This window comes from Parasteatoda tepidariorum, chromosome 9, assembly GCF_982258835.1.
Source record: "Parasteatoda tepidariorum strain Cologne lab strain chromosome 9, Ptep-v5.0, whole genome shotgun sequence".
NCBI classification, from domain to species: Eukaryota; Metazoa; Arthropoda; class Arachnida; order Araneae; family Theridiidae; genus Parasteatoda; species Parasteatoda tepidariorum.
Genome location: NC_141763.1, coordinates 89312897 through 89334812, shown reverse-complemented (window position 1 = coordinate 89334812; position 21916 = coordinate 89312897). Strand labels below are relative to the sequence as shown.

The window sequence follows — 21916 nt, the reverse complement described above, 5'->3', positions numbered from 1 at the left end:
ATTCGAAAATGTCAAAATTTTAAACCTTTCGAAACATTTATAGTAATTGCAAAATAACTAGGAAAGATAATTACTTTAAATGATAAACACGGTAATGTATATGCTGCGTGTTATAAAAGGAGTTTAGAAAATTATTAAAGCTACTACAGTGAAACTATCGTAAACTGATCAGAAGTGGAACTACAATTTGATGGTTTTATAAGAGAAGTCATCTTATAAAAATGATAATAAATTGTTTTTACCAGTTTTGCACTTGATCATCAAAATCTTAGATAGGTGATTAACTTATAGAGATGGTCAACTTAACAGGTTTCACTGTGCAAGTAAAGTAAGCACAGCAACTAAGGCGAGCTGCGAGAAAAGAAAATATTTACGAGCATTTAGTGCAAATCTATGTTTTTATCATTGTTTTCTTTTTTGACTTTACAACAGATGTTACGGCTACTATAAATGAAAAAAAAATTAGTTAAAAATATTTATTGCTTCGTAGACGCTTTAAAATACTGTTTGATACGTGGTCCAAATCAAAATATTCATTTGTTCACTAAATTACTATCAAAACTATTCTCAATCGAGTTTGAAACAATTATTGCTGCTGTTACAAAGAAAAGCAAAGTCATATTTCTCATCTGCGAGCTGAATGTTTGCACTTTATATTGTTTCGAACTTCAGAGCAGAAATGATTAAATAAATTATTTTGTTCATCAAAAAAAGATTTTTTGCCTTTTATTTTTAAATACGCACAGATGTAGGCCCATGAAGTTGAACTTTTCTGAATTTCTTGTTGCAGATTGGGTCCTAGTTAGGTCTTATTTTTAATTTCCTCGAAACGCGAGATAATTTTTATTAAAAAAAATTAGCTAGTGAGAACATTTTTATGTGCGAGTAATTAAGAATCTTGAGGTTGGGGAGCGAAGCGAGCTGAGGTCGAAACCTCTTAGTATTCTTATGCAGCTTAAATACCGCACCAACATTAAAATATCGAAGACAGTTCCGACTGATTTTTACACATAAAAAAGCTGGGGAAAAAACGAGCTAGCCAATGTTATTATAATTTTAGTGTTTTCTGGCAAACGGCTCTGTTTTACAGAAATATAGCCAAATAAATTAGTGCAGTAAATAAATTTATATATATATATATATATATATATATATATATATATATATATATGACTTATTTTTGGGCTACAAAATGTTCGAATCCGCTACTTTTGGAGCTCCCATTCGCTACTTTTTAATCTTAAGTTCTGGCAACACTGAACATGTGATACAATCTGATGATAATTATAAGAGAAAGGATAAAAGAAATGACGTAGTTTCAAAGTTCGAAGTTCCTTTTTAAAATAAATCAGTATTTGCCAATTGAAACGATGCATTTGAGCGCTAAGTTTTTCGGTTATGTGAAACTGAAACTAGATTCATTCATAAATAAACAGAATAGTTGTTGATTGTAATGAATTGGCTAGCTTCATTATTACTTCATTTTATATTAATCCTTCATCAAATTTTGTTGTACATTGAAACAGAATAATAATCGATATTTAATTCAATAAAAAATTATCTTATGTTGAAAAATTTGGAAAACAACGATGGTTAACTTAAATGAACGATCCATTAGCCTGCTTCATAATATAATCTCATGTTATTTTAAAAAAAGAAGAAAAACTAAAAGTAGTAATTCATTGAACAGAAATTTATACTTTTATCCAAGTTTGAGAAAATATAATCAATTGCGAACTTTATACCACCAACATCGCATTTTATTTATGAAATCACTAATCAACACTGGTTGTTTCTTACATCATCGAAAGTACTTTAATAAATGGTGGGAGAAAATTCAAAATTTTACTGATGACCAATGGTTGAAATATTTAAGAATGAGAAAAGAAACTTTTGCTCTTTTAGTTAGTCACATAAATCCTTATCTCCAAAAATCAAGCAAATTTGAAGTATCTGTTGAAAAGCAAATAGCTTTAGCTCTGATTTTCTTATCATCAGGTAAAAGTTACAGATACTTAAGTCGTTTATTTTCAGTATCGAAAATCGATATCCAAACAATTGTGACAAATGTCTGTTCTGCCATAAAACACCTTATGCCAAAATATTTAAAAATTCCTTCTTCCACAGAACTTAAAAAGAACATCTCAGATTTCCAAGCTATATGGGGATTTCCACAGTGTGCTGGCGTACTCGGTAGCATGCATATTCCTTTAAATATATCCCATTTACCGCATAATGCTGTTGATTATTTCAACAGCAATTCTGACTATTCAATGTTATTGCAATGTATAGTTGATGCTAACTATAAATTTTGGGACATAAATGTTGGCTGGCCAGGCAATGTTCCAGAATCTAGAATTTTAACCAACTCAACTCTGTGGTTGAGGGGTCAAGATCGAAAACTTTTCCCAGAAGACAGTCAAAACCCTCGGGTAATTGATGTTCCATTATACATTCTCGCAGGGGCAGCCTATCCGCTATCCCATTGGATATTAAAACCGTTTTTGAATGACCCAGAATCTGATAAAGAGAAAGCTTTCAATGAGAAATTCACCTTCGCATATAATGTATGTGAGATTGCAATGAAACGGTTAAAAGCTAGATGGAATTGCCTTGTTAAACGAAATATACACAATGTTGAAACCTTACCTAGTGCTATTGCTGCATGTTGTATTCTGCACAATTTTTGTGAAATAAATCAAGAGCCTATACTAGATAAATGGATTTTAGAAACAGAAAGTTTTTTTAAACAGCCCGTTCCTTCTGTTTGTTCCACTGTTATAGGTCCTCAGGCTGAAACCATTCGCCACACAGTCTGTGAATATGTATCCGAATGTCCAGTAAACGATGTCTAGAAGTCTTATATTTATTTAAGAATACTAGACATTAAAGAATTATTCATAATGTTAATATGTAATTTTTCTTGTTGGTATTTTTCTGTTGTAATAGCATTACCATTCATCTTTTGAAATATATTGCAAATTTTAAAAATTGATCATTGAATTTCACTTTTGCATGCAATGTATATGAATTTGGGCTGAAATAAAAGCTAAGTAGAATTGCCTTGTTAAACAAAATATCTACAATGTTGGAAGTTCTATCTAAAGCTATTGCTGCGTGTTGTACTGTTCACATTTTTTTTAAATAAATCAAGACCCTTTATTAGATAAAATGATTTTAGAAACAGAAAGTTTTTTTTTTAAATAACCTGTTCCTTCTATTGTTCAACTGTTATAGGTTTTCAAGCTGAAAAGATTCACCATACAGTCAGTGAATATGTATCCGAAAGTCCAGTAAACAATGTCTAGAATTAATATATTTTTTAGGAATGCTAGACATTAAATAATTATGTGTAATTTAATTATTTTGTATTAAAATAGCATTACCATTCATCGTTTATCTTTTAAAATATATAGTAAGTTTTAAAAATTAAACATTGAAATTCACTTTTGCATGCCATGTATGTGAAATTGTGTTGAAATGAATCAAGGCCCTTTATTAAATAAATGGATTTTAGAGACCCAAAGTTTTGTTAAACAACTTGTTTTTCTCATCTGTTATATGGCCTCAAGCTGAAAACATTCATCATGCAGTCTGTGAATATTCATTCGAGTGTCTAGTAGAACTATGTCTGGAATTCTTATATTTGATATTCATTGAATAATTATTAGTAATTTTTAAGTGTATTTTCTTATTAATGCAATAATTATAATTCATCTTTTTATGTAGTACATATGTTTTAAAATATGTAGTTGGGTAGAAATAAATTTTGAAGTAATATACTTTTGTGTCAATGTATGGGAGATAGGACAGAAATGGTCAAAAGCCAGATGGATTTGCCCTTTTACATGAAATATTCATAATGTTGAGGTTTTATCTTGTGCAATATCTGCATGTTGTATTCTTCATAATATTTGAGAAATAAATTATAACTTATATTAGATAAATAGATTCTGGATAAAAGTTTTTTTAAACAGCATGTTTTTCCCTATCTGTTCAACTAACTCTTTAAGGTCCTTAAGCTAAAAACATTCAACTTACAGTTTGCTAATATATGTAAGAATATCTAGTTAATTATCTGAATTATTTCATAGTAATTTTATTTTGATGCTACTGAATACTATTTATCTTACATACAGTATATATATATATATATATATATATATATATATATATATATATATATATATATATATATATATATATATATATATATATATATATATATATATATATATAATGTACACAGTCAATTCGCTATAACTTGAATATTACTATAACTCGATTTTTTTATGAGGTCCCGATCCCTTTATCTTCAATTTCATGTTAATTTTTCTTGATTACTCGAATTTTACTCCTTTAACTCGATTTTTTTTTTATCTTTTAAAGCAAGGAAAAAAACCTAAGCTGATATCTTGCCTCTTCTTTTGCAACACACACTCTTCATGGAGAAAACTGCTCAGAAGCTAATGCTGCCCCCCAGTGTTGCCAGATTGGGCTACAAGTAGCGGATTGGGCTACTTTTAAAAGTCCCCGCTACTGAAAATTGAATTTTCGCTACTTGCTACTTTTTGGGCTACTTATTATTTTTCGAACGCTACAAATCTTAAATATGCGCTACTTTTTTTCCTTACTGAAATATATATATATTTCTAAATTTTTTCCCTTCCCATTATAAAATGATTCTGAAAGTTTGCAGCTTCTTTACAATTTTTAAAAAGGACATTTTTGTTGTTGTTGTTGTTGAAAACGTTCTCGCTTCAGTTTTGGATTCTTGATATGTTTTACTGATGGAGTCTATAATCTTTCCATGTTTATGTTTCAAATCGTAGACTCGGGAAATCGCAAAGATATATATGGAAAAATGCACGGAGAGTATGATGGTGAAAATGTTTTTTAACTCCAACTATTATTAATCGTTTATCTTCTGGAGAAAAAAAATCACGTTACTCGCTTTGAAACTCAGAAAAATTAAATCCAAGTCATTTTACCTGATGAATGAAAATACACTGGTTATCATAAATTAAGGAAAAATCACAAAAATAGCGATAACTCTTTCAAAAGTAAGCCAAACCGTGCAAAATTTGCATATGTTGTCCACTAAGAGTAGCTGAGTAAAATTGCAATATGCAAATTAGTGGCGCTGCACTCGGCTTACGTCATCTGCCTGGAGCATAAAAGTCCAAGTTTGAGAGAAAGCACACAAATTTTACTGTGATTGCGACATTGAAAATCTGAGATAGCCAATTCGTAATAATGACCTCTAGGCATCATTTGCCTGAAGAACTACGATGGAGAGCCATCGGGAGACTAGAGGCAGGGCAGAGTCAATCAGAAGTGGCCAGATGGCTAAATGTGAGTCCATCTGTGGTTCATAGACTTTGGAGGCAATTTCAAACCACAGATTCGGCATCTAGGAGGTTCAGTCAAGGACGGCCAACTGTTACGACCAGTGCCGATGACCGATATTTGACATTAAGTGCACGCAGGAATAGAACCGCTACTCCGACACATCTTAGATCCTCTCTTGCTGCAGCCACCGGAAGGTTGGTGTCAACGTCAACTGTGCGCAGAAGGCTCCACGAAGGTGGTCTGTATGCGAGACGACCAGCCATTTGCGTGCCGCTCACATCACGCCATAGGAGAGACCGTTTGCAGTGGGCCCGACAACATGTCCACTGGACGTCAGATCAATGGAGGCCTGTTCTCTTTACGGATGAGTCCAGGTTTAGTCTAGAAAGTGACAGTAGACGTTATTTGATATGGAGAGAACCTGGGACCCGTTATCATCCATCAAACATCCGTGAAAGAGATGCATACGGAAGAGGCAGTGTCTGTGTTTGGGGAGGCATATCCTTAGGAGGGCGCACATACCTCCATGTCTTTCCAAGGGGAACCGTGAATGCTCAGGTTTATCGAGACAACATCCTTGATGCTTATGTGCGCCCATATGCCGGGGCAATTGGTGATTGCTTCCTGTTACAGGACGATAATGCAAGACCACACAGAGCTCGCATTGTTGATGATTATCTTCAACAGGAAACAATTACTCGCATGGAGTGGCCAGCTCGATCCCCGGACTTGAATCCTATCGAGCACGTTTGGGATGCTCTAGGGAGGCGTGTATCTGCCATCAATCCGCCCCCTCAGACCCTTGCCACGCTTGCAACTGCTTTACAAGAGCAATGGCTCTCACTTCCTATTGAACTGATAGACCGCATAATTGAAAGCATCACACATCGCTGTTTGTGCTGTATTGCTTCTAGAGGCAATCATATTCCATATTAAAGGTACTTTTTCTATTGCAAACCGATACTTCCAATTTGTTTATTTTATACATGTGCTAATTTCTATACTACTATTAATGTCTGATAATTTCTTTTTATGTTGTTTAATACCTTACTATGTGTTGTATATTGTGGGTAAGTTTCATAAAATTCCATGTGTAATTTCTTGAGTTATCGCGATTTTTGTGAATTTTCCTTAATTTATGATAACCAGTGTAGTTGTTGTGAATGACAATGAGTTTCCAAAAAATATCGTACTGTTAAATGCTTTTTAGTGAATTCATTTCACTTTTGCACGAAAAATAGGAAAATTTTAATATCTCTCTAGAGCAGGGATGGGCAAACTACGGCCCGCGGGCCAACTGTAGCCCGCCGGAAGGTTTTATCCGGCCCGCGGATATAATTTTAATTTGCCGATCAGTGGCAATATACATAAACAATATACATCCATTTTCTTGTCAACTATTTAAAATTATTTATGTTTTTCCTTTTTTAACAAAGTACTGATGACCTTTTTACTTTCTCTATTTTTGTTCTACAAAACATAAATTGATGGAAATAGTTAGCACAGACAGCTTCAATTGGTAAAATGTTGAAAGCAGAAGTTCTTCATAGAATAGTCTTAGATTGGCTCTAACTAGCGTTTGTCTTTCTCGAGGAATCTAATATAGGTAAATTGTACTTCACATTTGGCAGACTGCGCATTTTAAGATCCAACGAGCGGACAATCTAACAATCATCTGAAGCAGTTGTTTCTAAATATGCCAAAGTTTTACAAATCATTACCAAAAGCTAGTTTCCAAAATTTAATATTTCATGCCTAGAAAATCAGCTCTATGTTTACTGAATCTTATACATGTGAACAAGAGTTTTCAACTTTGAACCTTAGAAAGAATCATTTCAGAAGTGGACTAACAGAAAAGCATTTAGCCTTGTTCCGTAAAATAGGCACATCTCGCTTCGAACCTTAATATAAGGAACTTTTAAAAACGAAATCGCAATTTCATTCATCTCACTAAATATTTAAATTAAAACTTGTATATCGCTTTTTTTTTTTTAAATTTTGAAAGTTTTATTTGTCCCACCAAACATTTTTTTTCTCGATTTTTGGCCCTCGACCAAAAAAGTTTGCCCATCCCTGCTCTAGAGCTTAGATTTGCCCGTTGTAAATGATGAAATTATTTTTTTTTAAAGGAAGCTATAATATGTATTGCTATGGTTACAGTTATTATTTTTCACCTCATTTTGCCAAATATGCAATAAATAAATGAAACAAATAAAAATTAAGTTTTGTATAGTTATCACATTAAAATAAAATTCGTATTACCAAACGCAAATGATAATCAGAATTGGCATCAAGGAGAACGACATGAAGAAATATTTCATAGAAGGCCAAGGCCCACCCAATGATGACGATGAAACGCAAAAGATGGATTTTGTTTTAAAACAAAAATATATACTATGAAATTTCAAATAATAATTAACTATAACAATGAAATTATGAATAAAAATGACTAAGTTAATAGAAACATAATGCACTTAGGGATCAGGAAAACTGAATAACGACAATTTTTTTAATTCGAAAATGTCAAAATTTTAAACCTTTCGAAACATTTATAGTAATTGCAAAATAACTAGGAAAGATAATTACTTTAAATGATAAACACGGTAATGTATATGCTGCGTGTTATAAAAGGAGTTTAGAAAATTATTAAAGCTACTACAGTGAAACTATCGTAAACTGATCAGAAGTGGAACTACAATTTGATGGTTTTATAAGAGAAGTCATCTTATAAAAATGATAATAAATTGTTTTTACCAGTTTTGCACTTGATCATCAAAATCTTAGATAGGTGATTAACTTATAGAGATGGTCAACTTAACAGGTTTCACTGTGCAAGTAAAGTAAGCACAGCAACTAAGGCGAGCTGCGAGAAAAGAAAATATTTACGAGCATTTAGTGCAAATCTATGTTTTTATCATTGTTTTCTTTTTTGACTTTACAACAGATGTTACGGCTACTATAAATGAAAAAAAAATTAGTTAAAAATATTTATTGCTTCGTAGACGCTTTAAAATACTGTTTGATACGTGGTCCAAATCAAAATATTCATTTGTTCACTAAATTACTATCAAAACTATTCTCAATCGAGTTTGAAACAATTATTGCTGCTGTTACAAAGAAAAGCAAAGTCATATTTCTCATCTGCGAGCTGAATGTTTGCACTTTATATTGTTTCGAACTTCAGAGCAGAAATGATTAAATAAATTATTTTGTTCATCAAAAAAAGATTTTTTGCCTTTTATTTTTAAATACGCACAGATGTAGGCCCATGAAGTTGAACTTTTCTGAATTTCTTGTTGCAGATTGGGTCCTAGTTAGGTCTTATTTTTAATTTCCTCGAAACGCGAGATAATTTTTATTAAAAAAAATTAGCTAGTGAGAACATTTTTATGTGCGAGTAATTAAGAATCTTGAGGTTGGGGAGCGAAGCGAGCTGAGGTCGAAACCTCTTAGTATTCTTATGCAGCTTAAATACCGCACCAACATTAAAATATCGAAGACAGTTCCGACTGATTTTTACACATAAAAAAGCTGGGGAAAAAACGAGCTAGCCAATGTTATTATAATTTTAGTGTTTTCTGGCAAACGGCTCTGTTTTACAGAAATATAGCCAAATAAATTAGTGCAGTAAATAAATTTATATATATATATATATATATATATATATATATATATATATATGACTTATTTTTGGGCTACAAAATGTTCGAATCCGCTACTTTTGGAGCTCCCATTCGCTACTTTTTAATCTTAAGTTCTGGCAACACTGCTGCCCCCCTTAAAGTATGTGAACAGTGGTTAAATGAAACGTTACCAAATTTACTTCAAGGATACAGTGAAAATGATGTTTTCAATATTAATGAAATGGGTTTATTTTTTAAATGTCTTCCAAATAAGACTAAGATGTTTAAGGATGAAAACTGCTCAGGGGTAAAATGAGCAAGGAACGTTTGACTGTCCTAGTTGGAGGAAATGCGTCTGGGACAAAGAAATTGCCCTTACTTGTTATCGGAAAATACCGAAATCCCTGATGTTTCAAAAATGTAAAAACGTATCCTTTGGATTACAAGTCTAACAAAAAGTGTTGGATGACATCAGTTTTATCTGAAGACTATGTAAGAAAATTGGATCGAAAATTCTTTGCTAAAAAAAGAAAAGTGATACACTTTATGGATAAATGCACAGCGCATAGTGATCTACCTAGTTTTAAAGCAGTAAACTTGCAGTTTCTCCTGCCAAACACAACAGCAAAGTTGCAGCCGATGGACCAGGGTATCATAAAATGCTTCAAACAGTCTTATCGTAAATGGCTTGTCAGAAAAATGATCTTAAATATTGTAAGCATTTAGAAGATTTGTAATTAGTAATAAGCATTAATTAAATAATCTGACAATATTTTGAAAGTCCGAAACCGAAACTAACGGTAATTCGAACTTTTTCGCCAGTCCTATCAGATTCGAGTTATCGCGAATTCACTGTATATATATATATATTTAAATACTTGTACTAAACAGAGTTGCCTACTACTATGTTTTTTGTAAAATAATTAAGTGAGTGGTAGACAACTGGAAACTAAAGCTTTCAGAATATTTTATACTTTTGCTAACATTTTAAAAACCTCACAACAAAAGAGTTGAAACAAAATGGTGTTTCATATGATCTTTTGAAGTGGTGTGAAAAATATTTTTAAATTAAATTCATCAAACGAATATCATGCTTTAAAATGTAAACATTGCTACCACTGAAAGACATTTTTCCAAAAAACGTAGAAAGTTGGCAGCCCTGACTATAATATAAGGAATTTTTGAATATTTATTTTTGCAGGGCCCGCACTAAACATTCGCCACCTCTCCAAATGTGATAAAATCGTAAATTCAACAAAACAAATTGCGTTTTGGTGAAGGTATTGGCAAATGATTTTTTTCTACCTAAAGGAAAAATATAAATTACATTTGATCCTAAAATCTACGCTAATATGAATTTTCTTGAACAAATCTTTTCTTTTTTTATGGTTACGGTTATTTCCGTTATATACGTTGCATAACTAATAAGAATTATATTAAGTCCAGATAATGTGAGCCACAAAAAAATTATGCAGGCATTATAAAAACACAAAGTTCAGATAAATACGTCGCAACACAAAGTTCAGATAAAAAAAATAGTCAGAATCTAAAAAAATTCCCAAATTTTGCTTCAGGCTTATCCTTATATTACTGCTCAGGTCTAAGTTATCAAAAAGTAACCCCTAGCTATTCTTATTTCTTTTCCTCAAAGATGATAAAGCATCTATAATTTTCATCTTCTCTCTCCTTCATTGCTCATTTACTCTTTCCCAACTGTAAAATGATTCTTGATTTGTATTTTATAAAATAGTTCAATTCATAGTAAATTAATATTTTGATTTGAGATGGGGAAAAATTCATAATAAAAATTAAAATTTGTCTTTGGCTAAGAATTTGAAGTCTTTAGCACGGGACCTGTTTATATAGCAAGTGAACATAATAGTTTTTATTTTTAAATTTTGTTGTAATTTTAAATGCATAAATAATGTTATAAAATATTACTACTATTAAACTAAATGTAATAGTAGTTTATATTAACAATTAAAAAAATATTTTAAAATTCTATTATCTTGACTTTTCCAAGATTTCACTTACGTTAAGGTATATAAAAAAGGTATATATAATATATATGTATATATATTCTATATATATGTATATATATTCTATATATATGTATATATATTCTATATATATGTATATATATTCTATATATATGTATATATATTCTATATATATGTATATATATTATATATATATATGTGTATATATATATGTATAATATGACATTCAGTTATGTTTCATAAAAATAATTTTAAAACCATCAATTTCTTTATTGTAGACAGTTTACTTCAGGAAAATGAAAAAACAAATCTGTTGAATGGTAACAAATATATATATGTGTGTGTGTGCTTTTTTTTTTTTTTAAAACTGCAGTTATGGTTATTCTTGTAAGCACACTTCTATATCAAACTCGAATTTTGTTTCTGTTCAAAAATTTGTTAATTGTATGTCATAAATGAAAGAATAATTGTTGACTTAAATTAAGATGGACTACCTGATCTGTCCCTATACCAAAATCATCACCAAGTTTTGGTTACAGCTCAGAAGTGGCATGTGAGGAACTAAAATATAATTGAATCACAAAATCAGGTTTTTGAATACTTTTTTTTGAACTACAATTTTATTAGGCGCCTTTAGAAATTTCAGTTTGGCGTAAGGAAATACCAATATGGAAATATCCCATCTAATTAAGGTTACACTTTTCTTAGAATACATATCATGGTGGTTTTGAAATTTATCACTAAATAGATAGAACTTATTTCAAGATGGTAATGTTAAACTAACTGGCAACTAGAGGTTTTTTTTTTTTTTGGAAACTATTTTTTTATCAGTTTTCACGTCCTTTCATAAAGCTATTTAGAAATAAATTATGAAGTTAATATAAAGCAGAAAAATTCATCAAAGTGTGTGAAAAGGAATATCTAAGGTAAAACCAGTAAAGGCTGTTAACTGATTCTCATTTAAAAAAAAAAAAAAAAAAACATTTTTGACATTTTTTGTCCCACTTTCTCTATACCACAAACTTAAGTCAGGCTATGTTAAGTAAACAGATATTAGCAGTTCAAATACAAAATACTTGTAATAGATCATATTTAAAAAAAAATTTAAAACTTTAACTATGTATTTCAATGATATTTGAGAACATAACAATAATGATGATTACATGTGCACTTGTTTTAATGAAAAAAGCATAAAAGCAAACAATATAAAAATAATTAATCAGTTAATTCCAAATGTCACATGTATTAAACCAAAAGGTAATCATATGGGTTTCTATGATCTTCGAGTTCTTAACATTTAGGATTCCAAAATTTCTTTCAAATGCAATCTATACATCATGGCTTTACTTGTTCTCTTCCTTTCTTTCAGCTTTGCCCAAACCTTTCTGAAGGATTTAATTCATCAGAAGAATTTCAATTTATTTAATATAATTCTTCAATGAAGGGCTTAAACCTACTATAGCGATAAATCATACTTTTTCCAAAGGTGACATTTTACATTTAACTGTTTCTTCATATTGTTTCCGTATAAATACTTTTGTTTTTATAGAAATCTCCTCTAAATAATAGCTCAATATACATAAATACATTATTTGACCACAAATAAATATTGGTGTTTTTTTTTAAAACCAAAAATGCTTTCCGGCACAGTTTGAAAATTCGGCTTATCATTTTACTGTGCCAAACCTTTCATATCTAGGCTTTAGCTTTTCTTTCCAAAAAAAAAAAACTATGACATTCATTTTTTGAGTTAAAAATTACCTTAGACACTCCTTGTACCTGTTTTTTTTTAAAACTTTTTTAAGTGCTTGAAACATGTTGACTTTTATTACTATCTGCATATTTTTGAAGTAATGATTTGAAGACAATATTGATCAAGTAATATTTGACTGCTTCAGTTTCTTGGAATTACTTATTCTATGGGCTTCTTTGTTAAATCAATTTGTATGATTATAAATCTTAATAAAGCCAAGCCTTTTTAATTTGAAGTTTTAAAAAAAAATACACAAATGAGAAAGGGACTTAGATATATTTATTTACAAAGATAAACATATATACATAGACATGATGTTTACACACACAGATTTTATCTATTTCAACACATCATGGTTTCAAATTTATTTCTTTTCAGAATTTTCTTTCAGTTTGGGAAAAGGAGCTGAATTATAAAGAGAGATAACATAAATATACATGAATTTTTCATCACTAAAATTGAAATATAAAATAGTTATATTAATAGTTATGTAGCCAACTCTTGTTGTATAATTATATATTGCAGTGTTTTCACTAAAGCGCGAGAATCTCGCATATTTTTTTCGTTTTTCGCATTAAACAATGATTAAGGCGAGAAGTTCGCGCACTCTGTTAATCAATTTTAAAATGCGCGAATCTCTCGAATTTTGGAGAAAAAATTCGTCTTCCGCCATTTTTAAAAAGATATGAAAACAGCTACGACAAGTGTTGAGAAAAAAAAAATTTGTCCTTTATAATAAGTTGTCGGCAATTTACAGCAATTTGTAAAAGTTGAAGTCTGTGAAAACTATGCTGGAAGATCTAACAAGAAGTATGAACATGGAAATAACTTCAACTAACTTCACTATTCTATAACAGAAATAATGAAAAAGCCTATGCTGGCATATGTAGAGGATAGGAAAGTGTGTGCACAAAGCTACAAATTTAAATAGTGATATCGAATAGTTCAGCATCTGTTGCAAGGTCATTTAGCACCCAAAACCGAATTAAAACAAAATATCGTAACAGATTGACTGATGAGCATTTGAGTAACCTAATGAGAATAGCTGATGAAAAAGTAGATATAGAACATTTTCCATATGATGATACAGCAAAAATATTCAATGGTTTAGAAATTAGAAGATGTTAGAAATGTATTATAATTAAAGAAATATTTTTTTAACTTTTTGAAATCTCACCCAGTTTTTGAGAAAAGGTGAAAAATTCTCCCCCTTTTTTTTTCTGTAATGAAAACACTGTTGAGTAATAAATCAATGAAAAAATATGAGATTGTAACAAATAAAACTTTTATCTGTAAAAATAATTTAACATTTGGTTAAAATAATGAGTTACATACTAAGCTTAGGGCATAAAGTGTTTCTTTAAAAATATTTCGCTAAAAATGAATTTTACATAGAGTATAATTTTTTCTTCTTCTTAAAATGTTGTGAAATAGTAATTCGTAATTTTTCCAAATTATAAAAAAAAATTCATTTTAATTAGTAAATGTTTAAAAAAAATTAATCTATATATAAGCAGTTTTCATTGAGAGACTACATTTTGCATTTTTTTAATGATGATTATTGTTAGTAATTAAAGCACTCCTGTGGTTCATTTGGTTAAGGCGTCACTCACACTGCTAATGGAAAGCTGGGGGTTGTGAGTTTGATCCTAGCTGTTGGCAAAAATACCGTCATGAGAGCGATACCAGCTTAGGTGCTGTCCGCATCATTCAACCAGGTTCAAAACGGGGCTAGGATGCTAGCCATGATTGGCTAGAGTGTGTATGTTAGTAAATAATAAAGCAAGTAAAATGTTTTTTAAAGAAAAATTCTTAACATTCTCGGCTATAGTATGATAAAAATAATAAATTCACACTTAGACCTTAACTTTTAGTTCAAAATCTACAAAGTTTCAAAGAATTCAATTCAGTAATGTGTGTTAGCACAAAGAACCTTTCTAAAAATCGGAATTTTTTTTGAAAATGCACTTAAAGTATGCAATTGATATTTTGGAACGGAAGCAGATTGCATCTATAACTTCAATTTTAAAGATTGGAATTAAAAAATTCAAAAAGATATAGAAAGTCAATGAACAGAAGTTTAAATGTAAACAATAATAAAAAATCAAAATTTTTGTCAGAATTGCTAATTTTTACCCAGTTGGATACCTTAATGAAAATTAGTCTTATTTAATTACTTTGAACTGACACATGTTTTTGTTTACCTTGACAACCTATTATAAGAAAAGTCTATTTTCTGGATTTCTTAAAGTCAAAATGACATATTATCTTTTTAAAAAAAATCTTATGATTTAGCGGTGAAACAAAAACATCTCTACATTTTAATACTGCTGAAAAAGTGATTAAAATTAAATAATAAAAACAATAAATACCATTTGGATTTTCCCCTCTATAGAACTGTTTTAATAAACTAACAGCTTCTTCAGCTCTTTCACCAGAAGTAATCTAAAATTTAAAATATGTGTGAATCAATATTTTTTTTAAATAAAATGGTTTAAAAATTCTATTGTTACAGCTTAACAATAATGATACTATGAGATCCTATGAGGTATTGATATAATAGAAAACAAGCAATATATATTTCCTCTTGATTAAAGTAAATGTTCCTAATTAATTTTGGTAATGGAATTCTAAAAAATCAACTTTCTTTTGACATAACCCTTAGGCATTAAAAGGAAAGTAAATTAGCAACAGCGAAAATACTAACCAAACGAAAGAAGATTACTAATTATTTTGAAAATAACCTCAGTAGTTATAATATTGAAACTCTGAGATGACATTCAATGAATGATGGCATTCAATAAAGTCCTGGAATGAATGATGAATTCCTAGTTACTCAGTACTTCAGCTGTTTTTATTTCTACTTCCATTTAAAAAAGTTAAACCATGACTATGTTTAGACAACAAACATAAGTAAATATTCTTAAAAATCAAAATACCTTCAATACATCTCCTTGAAAAGCAACTTTATCAGAATGAACGCTAAGAACTGTCCCACATCCACCAAATCTATCATTATCACAGCCATAAGTGACATGGGACACAGCTAGGAGCAAGTTAAAGAATTTATTTTTCTTGAAAAAGTTTTCAATTTATTTATAATAAACATTTAACCTTATTTATAATAATTTTATTTCAAATCAGTTGTCTTGAAATTAATTTAAAAAAGAATATAATTGCTTTCATGCAGAATATATCAGTTTGTATCTAGGTATCTTATTCTTAAAAAAAAATCACAATACAAAGTCTCATTTACGAACATTGGTTTTCCTGGGTACTTTTTAACAATCAAAATAAAAGGTTTTTTCCTTTTTCAAAAAAAAAAATTTTTTTAATGTGTTTTTGCTGTTTTTCTTACAATTAAACATTTATTCTGTCTCAGTAATTTAATATTAAATTTAACCAAAAAAGATATACAATGAACATAAAGCAGCATAGTACATTACGCCAGATTAAAAAAAAAGAAAAGCGCTCTTGAAGAGACAAGAGCAGTTAAAGGGAAAAAAACTTTGATGAGAAGAATAAATTACGATAAATTATGCGGTTGAAAAGAACATCAATGGATGAGATTTGTTTAACTTCAAATCCTAAATGTTTTCAATAAAATATCTCAATTTAATTCATTGATTTAGATTTTTCTTTCATTAAATCAGATTAATTTAGTTTTGGAATTTCTGAACGGCTCATTTTTATTGCCATTTTTTTTTATCTCTACTGCTAATTCTTTACTTGGTAAGGAAAAAACATATCTTTATTCATGAAAGCGAAAGTTCAAATTATCCTCTGCTAACTTTTTATTATTATTTTTTAAATTTATTTTATTATACTAAACATTTTTTCTTTTAAATGTCATTCAACCTATAAGAAAATGTTGCATGAAAGTAACTTTAACCATTATTATCCTCTATTCATTACTTTTTTATTGAATAATAAATTTTAATACTTGTTTACCAAAAGATCTATTATCCAGAAAAATCTATTTTCCAAACTTACCAAAGCTCCAATGATTCTGGATATGGGGCTTTCCACTGTATATTTTGAAAGAACCTTTAGCATAATTTAGACAAATGATTTCAATAAATTAGAATCTTCAAAAAAAAAAAAAAAAAAATCTAAAAGTCATTCAAATTTCATAATCCCTATTCAATACACTATTTAATATTAACTTGAAGGAAAAAGGATACACAATGAACGTAAAGCAGCACTGCACATTATGCAAGGTTCAACAGTAACAAAAACATGAAGATCTTTAAAAACTTGTGCCATATCTTCATTATTATCTTTGCACCATGTAATTACTTGATCAATGCAATTGATTTCAGCATGCCGAGTAGCCTAGTATATATAAAATGTAAAATTAAGTATAAAATATGTTTATTTATACAGTATAATCTCAACAATTAGAACTTCTGAAATCAGCAAAAAAAAAAAAAAAAATTGCTACTTTTTTTTAAATTTATGAGGATAAAAAGGTAAATTATACTTTTAAGACACCTTTATCCTCAAAAATGTCTGTGCTGTAGTTTAATAGTTTTTAAAAATCATGTAAAAACCTGTAGAAATAACTGGAAAAAAAAGAGACCAATAGAATTATTTTGATTTATGATGAAATTGCTGAGAATCAAGTGAAATAAAAAGGGATTGCTAAAATATGCAGTTCAAAATTGATGTTGCGCAATATCATATAAATAATATCAGAAGTTTGAAACTATATGAAAGACCCCAACAACAACTACCAAAAATACAATTGATAAAACTATGAGATACCAAAGTAACATAATGGAATTTTGCCACTTTGGTTAATGGTTGAACAAAATTGAATTGTTAGCAAATTGAAAGTTTAAAAAAATAAATGATGCAGTAAAAGCAACATAGAAACCTGTTTCAATAACTACTGATTGAATCACCTTGTGGTTTAAAGATGTGTGTGAAAAAGTGATAACTCAATAGCACAAATCAAAATTTGCAAGTAGTAACACTATCACATCAAAATTCTCAGAACTTTAAAAACCATATGAAAATACATAAAAAAATCTACTGAAACAAAAGTGATACGACACATAGATTTAAGATGGAATGGAACACATTTTTTATACCCTTTTAACTTTTTTATCACTATTGGTTTAAGTAAAATATTTAAAAACTATAAATTTCTAAAATCTGGATTTTCCTGACTTTTGAGATTATACTGTATACATATAATCATGCAATCAAATTAGGTGCTCAAAAAAATTTGCAAACACTATTACTAATTAAAAACACAAAAATACTTATGATTCCATAAAAAAATTCATCATGGCCAACAATATAGGATTAATAAACAATAATCTCCTACAGGGTTTTGTTGAGAAAAAATAATGCTTTTTTTATATTCATGTTTGGGACAGAATTTTCCTAAAGTCATCATATATTAGACAAGTCCACTGGTTTGGAGTAAAATCCAATTTGTTTTTTAACAAAGCATAAAGAGTTAATAAAACTCAATTGGTTTAAATAACGGGTAGCAGAATCCCACATTTCCTTTTTTCATACAAATAATGTCTTTAGTGTTATATAGAATATCAGCTTAACTATATGGACATTAAAGTTGAGACAGGGTCAGTTTAAGTACAGAAGCCAAGGCCGAGTCAGACGTGGGTTCTTTCTCTGAAGAAAAGTTTCGGGCGAGCTCGCATTCAGGATAAAATTTTCATTAACTTTTAAATAAACGTTTTATTTCCTTATTATGCTTAAAAATTCATAAGAATAAAAGTTTTACTGATTTGCTTCTTTTATTTGATGCTTTTGATATGTGAAGATAGCACTAATTGTCAAGTGACTTTTATTAAGCTTGATATTTTGATTTTATTTTTAAATTTTTGTTTTTGTCATCTTGATTCAGTTAGTCAATCTTTCTCTCAGCTTTTCTTTCATTGGTTGTTGATAAGAAAGTTTTTAATTCACTAATTTTTTTAATTAAACATCAAAGGCAAAGCAATGAGATCTTAAAATTTGGATTTTATCAATGTTTATTTCAGACTCTGAGTAATCCTATGTATCGTGGGCTCAAATTAAAATTCCTCGGGGCCCTAACCACCAAAAGCAAGCCCAAGCTAATCTCTAATGGATATAGCTATTTAAGAAAATGGACATGACAGTTGATTCAGTTTTCGAGACTTATCATATAAAAACTGCTTTTTTATTAAAGGAAAAACACTAAGGGATGCTAATAAATTAGTAATGTGATGTCGTACAATTGCTTTAATCAGTTAACATTACATTTAACAATATGCATAACAATATTCTTAACTTTACAATATACATTTTTTAGAATTAGTCTTTTTTAAAGAAATATTAAAAATTAATAGTTCTTTTTACAAGGTTATCATGGGTCCTATAAATTTATAATAACGATATTAAATTAGCATTTTATGAATTTAGATATTTTAGAACAACTTTATCGTTTATTGTTCAAAGAGATACCTGAAAAGATACATCTGTAATACACTTAGCCGCCCGGGATTTTGACCCGTAATAAATTTGTTTAGTGATTAGAAAAGTAAATATGAAATTCCCCGATTAGTTGCTAAATTTGAGATGAACATTAAAAAGGTGTATTTTTTTAAGCAAGCATTTTGAACTCTATCCACATTATCAAGCTCATTGAAGATCTATTTTCATTGTCATCTACCAAACCTACTTACATTTTTTGTCTCATTTATATTGTTTCTTGACGAAGCAATAACTTTATTATTGTAAAGCATAACACAACCAACTGGAACTTCACGGGCTTCTAGTGATTCATTAGCCTAAAAGAAATTTAATTCTCAAATAAAAATTTTTAAGATTTCCATACATTTAAAAAAAAATTCTTTTACAAATCTATTAGTGCGCTTATGGATTAGTGGAAGAGATAATTAGTAATATAATATACAAAGAAGTGCTGCTAATATTACGGTTTCTCTATATTGCCTATTTTTTCTATGTACTTTGCTGTTTTAACAATTTCTAAAATTTATAAATACTACGCTACAAAACTATTTAACAAATAGTAAACAAAATTTATGAAATAACATAGTTTTTAAAGTGTATTATAGTGCATAATATGCATTCTTCTAATTGTTATAAAAGTTTGATAGCATAAAAAGTATATTCAATTTTTATGCATACGAGTTGGAAAGCTAATTCCATCGTTAGAAAACTCCTTTTAAATGACACTACACAATAAACTGTATTTATAAATACTGTTAATGTTGCTCATTAAATTGATAAAGAATTATTAAGTGAAATAATGAATTAAAACGAAATTTTAACACCATGCGTTGCATTTGTAAGCAATAAACAGTCCATTCTCATGGTGATTGATATACAATTGATGATCACGATGCTGCTTATCGGCGATCAGTTTTGGAGCTTTTTGCAATTTTCAGCTTATAGCTCGCTAATTTCCAAGTTAGCAGAGATCGGTGGATAGTGATTATGGATGGTGTTTTGTACATTAGGGAGCGCTGCAAGCTCGGGACTGCCTAAATTTCCGGGTCACTGCTTCAGTTGTATTTTAAAGCCATTTGGCATCATTGTGTTTTGAGATTCTTGCAAACAATGCATTTGATTACTTATTACTTATGTTTACAATGCTAACAATACTGTTTACTGACAATGCTAACAAAAGGTCCCGCAGTGGACTGATCGTTAAGGCACGGTTCTCAGCAGATCACCGAAGTCAAGCATCACTGACTAGTGTGCGGGTGGGTGACCATTTGGATCCGTCTGCGTAGGGACCGAGGGTGTGCGGTATTGGTCCTCGTTAAACTGTGCTACCGTAAAGTGCTCGACTTCGCGCGCAGGTCGTCGGGCTACCGAAGTGGGGGTGCCATCCCTTCCGCAGAGGATCAAAATTGTGATGGCATGTCTTCGGATCATCCTCCGGGATGTTTCCCAGACCGTCGCCAATAGCCCAATGTGCAGCTCTAGTGCGACGTAAATTAACAACAATAACAACAACTACAATACTAAAAGTGTTAACACTAACGTAAGATGGTGCACAGCTTGCAACACGAACAAACAGTAATAAACAAATGGAAAGAGGCCTAATCAAGACGGCCAAAAAAGCGAGTTATTCAAAATCTAGCAACCATGTCATCTTTTTTAATAATAAATAACAAAATAACTAAAACAAATTTTCACTCCAAACTCCCCAGAATTACATAATAACATTAATATCTTATGAAATACGGCAGATTTGAGCTCAGAAATTATCTAGTTTATTTCTTTTACTGAAAACAAAATTATTCGTTTGAAAACATCGCCTATCAGAATAACATGTAGTAAGCAGCTGCAAACTTTTTAACCGGAACTAAAGTAGGTCCCGAGCTCGAGATTGTTATTGTTTACATTTCTATTGAAAACACTATCCATAGTAAGCGGATAGATTTTAGAGTTCCGTTTGTCTGATGCCTCCATTAGGTACGAAAGACCTAATGTACGAAAGACCAAGACCCCAAGACCTAGCTGTTTTTTGTGGCTGGTGCACTGTTGATCAAAGAGGTGGCATACTAGAATAGTGTGATCAATATCGGAGATGGAACCACAGTTGCATTTGTTGTCTGGAACGAGTCCAAAACGGAATAACTTTGCTTTAGTTGGATAGGATCTAGTGCGGATTTTAGAGAACGTAACGTCTTGGTGCCTGCTGGAGAGGAGTAGAAGTTCATTTTTATTTTGGCTCAGGTGAAGAAAATCGGTGTAGTATTTGCTACTCTTGAAGGTTGATTGCCTGGATAGTTGGTGGATTCGTTTTATTGATTGATAAGTATCTTCTATGGTAAATCTATCGTAAATTCTCGGTCTGGAGAGTGCTGCTTTTGCCAGCTCGTCAGCAATTTCATTGCCGAGAATCCGGGAGTGGCCAGGAACCCATGCTATATCTACAGACTGGCATGAGGATGGGAGCGCTTCTATCAAGGCTATAATTTGGTGTATGATTCCTTGTGGAGAGTCTGCAGCAGAATTTAGAGCTGTCAGAACAGAGAGTGAGTCTGTAAAATTATGGATGGGTGGTTTAATGTAAACAATAACAAGCGTCCTTAAACCGGAAGAAATTTAGAAAATTTCCGGTGTATCCCTCCGCTTATGTTATGACTACGAGGCGATGTGTGAACAAGCCAAATATTCTATGCAGTTTTGTTATTGTAATTTGGGTTCAAATC

General features: G+C 30.3%; 2 protein-coding genes across 5 annotated transcripts; one reads left to right on the top strand and one right to left on the bottom strand.

Annotated features, from left to right (window-relative positions):
* The first annotated feature begins 1265 nt into the window (after window positions 1–1265).
* Window positions 1266–3947, top strand: LOC107437371 (uncharacterized). Its single transcript, XM_016049355.4, has one exon. The coding sequence runs from the start codon at window positions 1590–1592 to the stop codon at window positions 2853–2855; it is 1266 nt and encodes a 421-aa protein (XP_015904841.3). The 5' UTR covers window positions 1266–1589; the 3' UTR covers window positions 2856–3947.
* A 9038-nt stretch (window positions 3948–12985) lies between these two features.
* Window positions 12986–20140, bottom strand: LOC107437373 (tRNA-specific adenosine-34 deaminase catalytic subunit ADAT2). Of its 4 annotated transcripts, none has more exons than XM_087152314.1 (6): window positions 20024–20140; window positions 19412–19516; window positions 16913–17063; window positions 15668–15774; window positions 15101–15173; window positions 12986–13133 (listed from the first exon to the last, which is right to left on the bottom strand). In XM_087152314.1, the coding sequence occupies exons 1-6, from the start codon at window positions 20033–20035 to the stop codon at window positions 13093–13095; spliced, it is 489 nt and encodes a 162-aa protein (XP_087008440.1). In that variant the 5' UTR covers window positions 20036–20140; the 3' UTR covers window positions 12986–13092. The 4 variants fall into 4 exon arrangements, with proteins under 4 accessions (XP_087008440.1, XP_087008441.1, XP_015904843.3 ...); XM_087152315.1 differs by having other exon boundaries at window positions 19664–20102; XM_016049357.5 differs by having other exon boundaries at window positions 19878–20101.
* Window positions 20141–21916: the final 1776 nt, after the last annotated feature.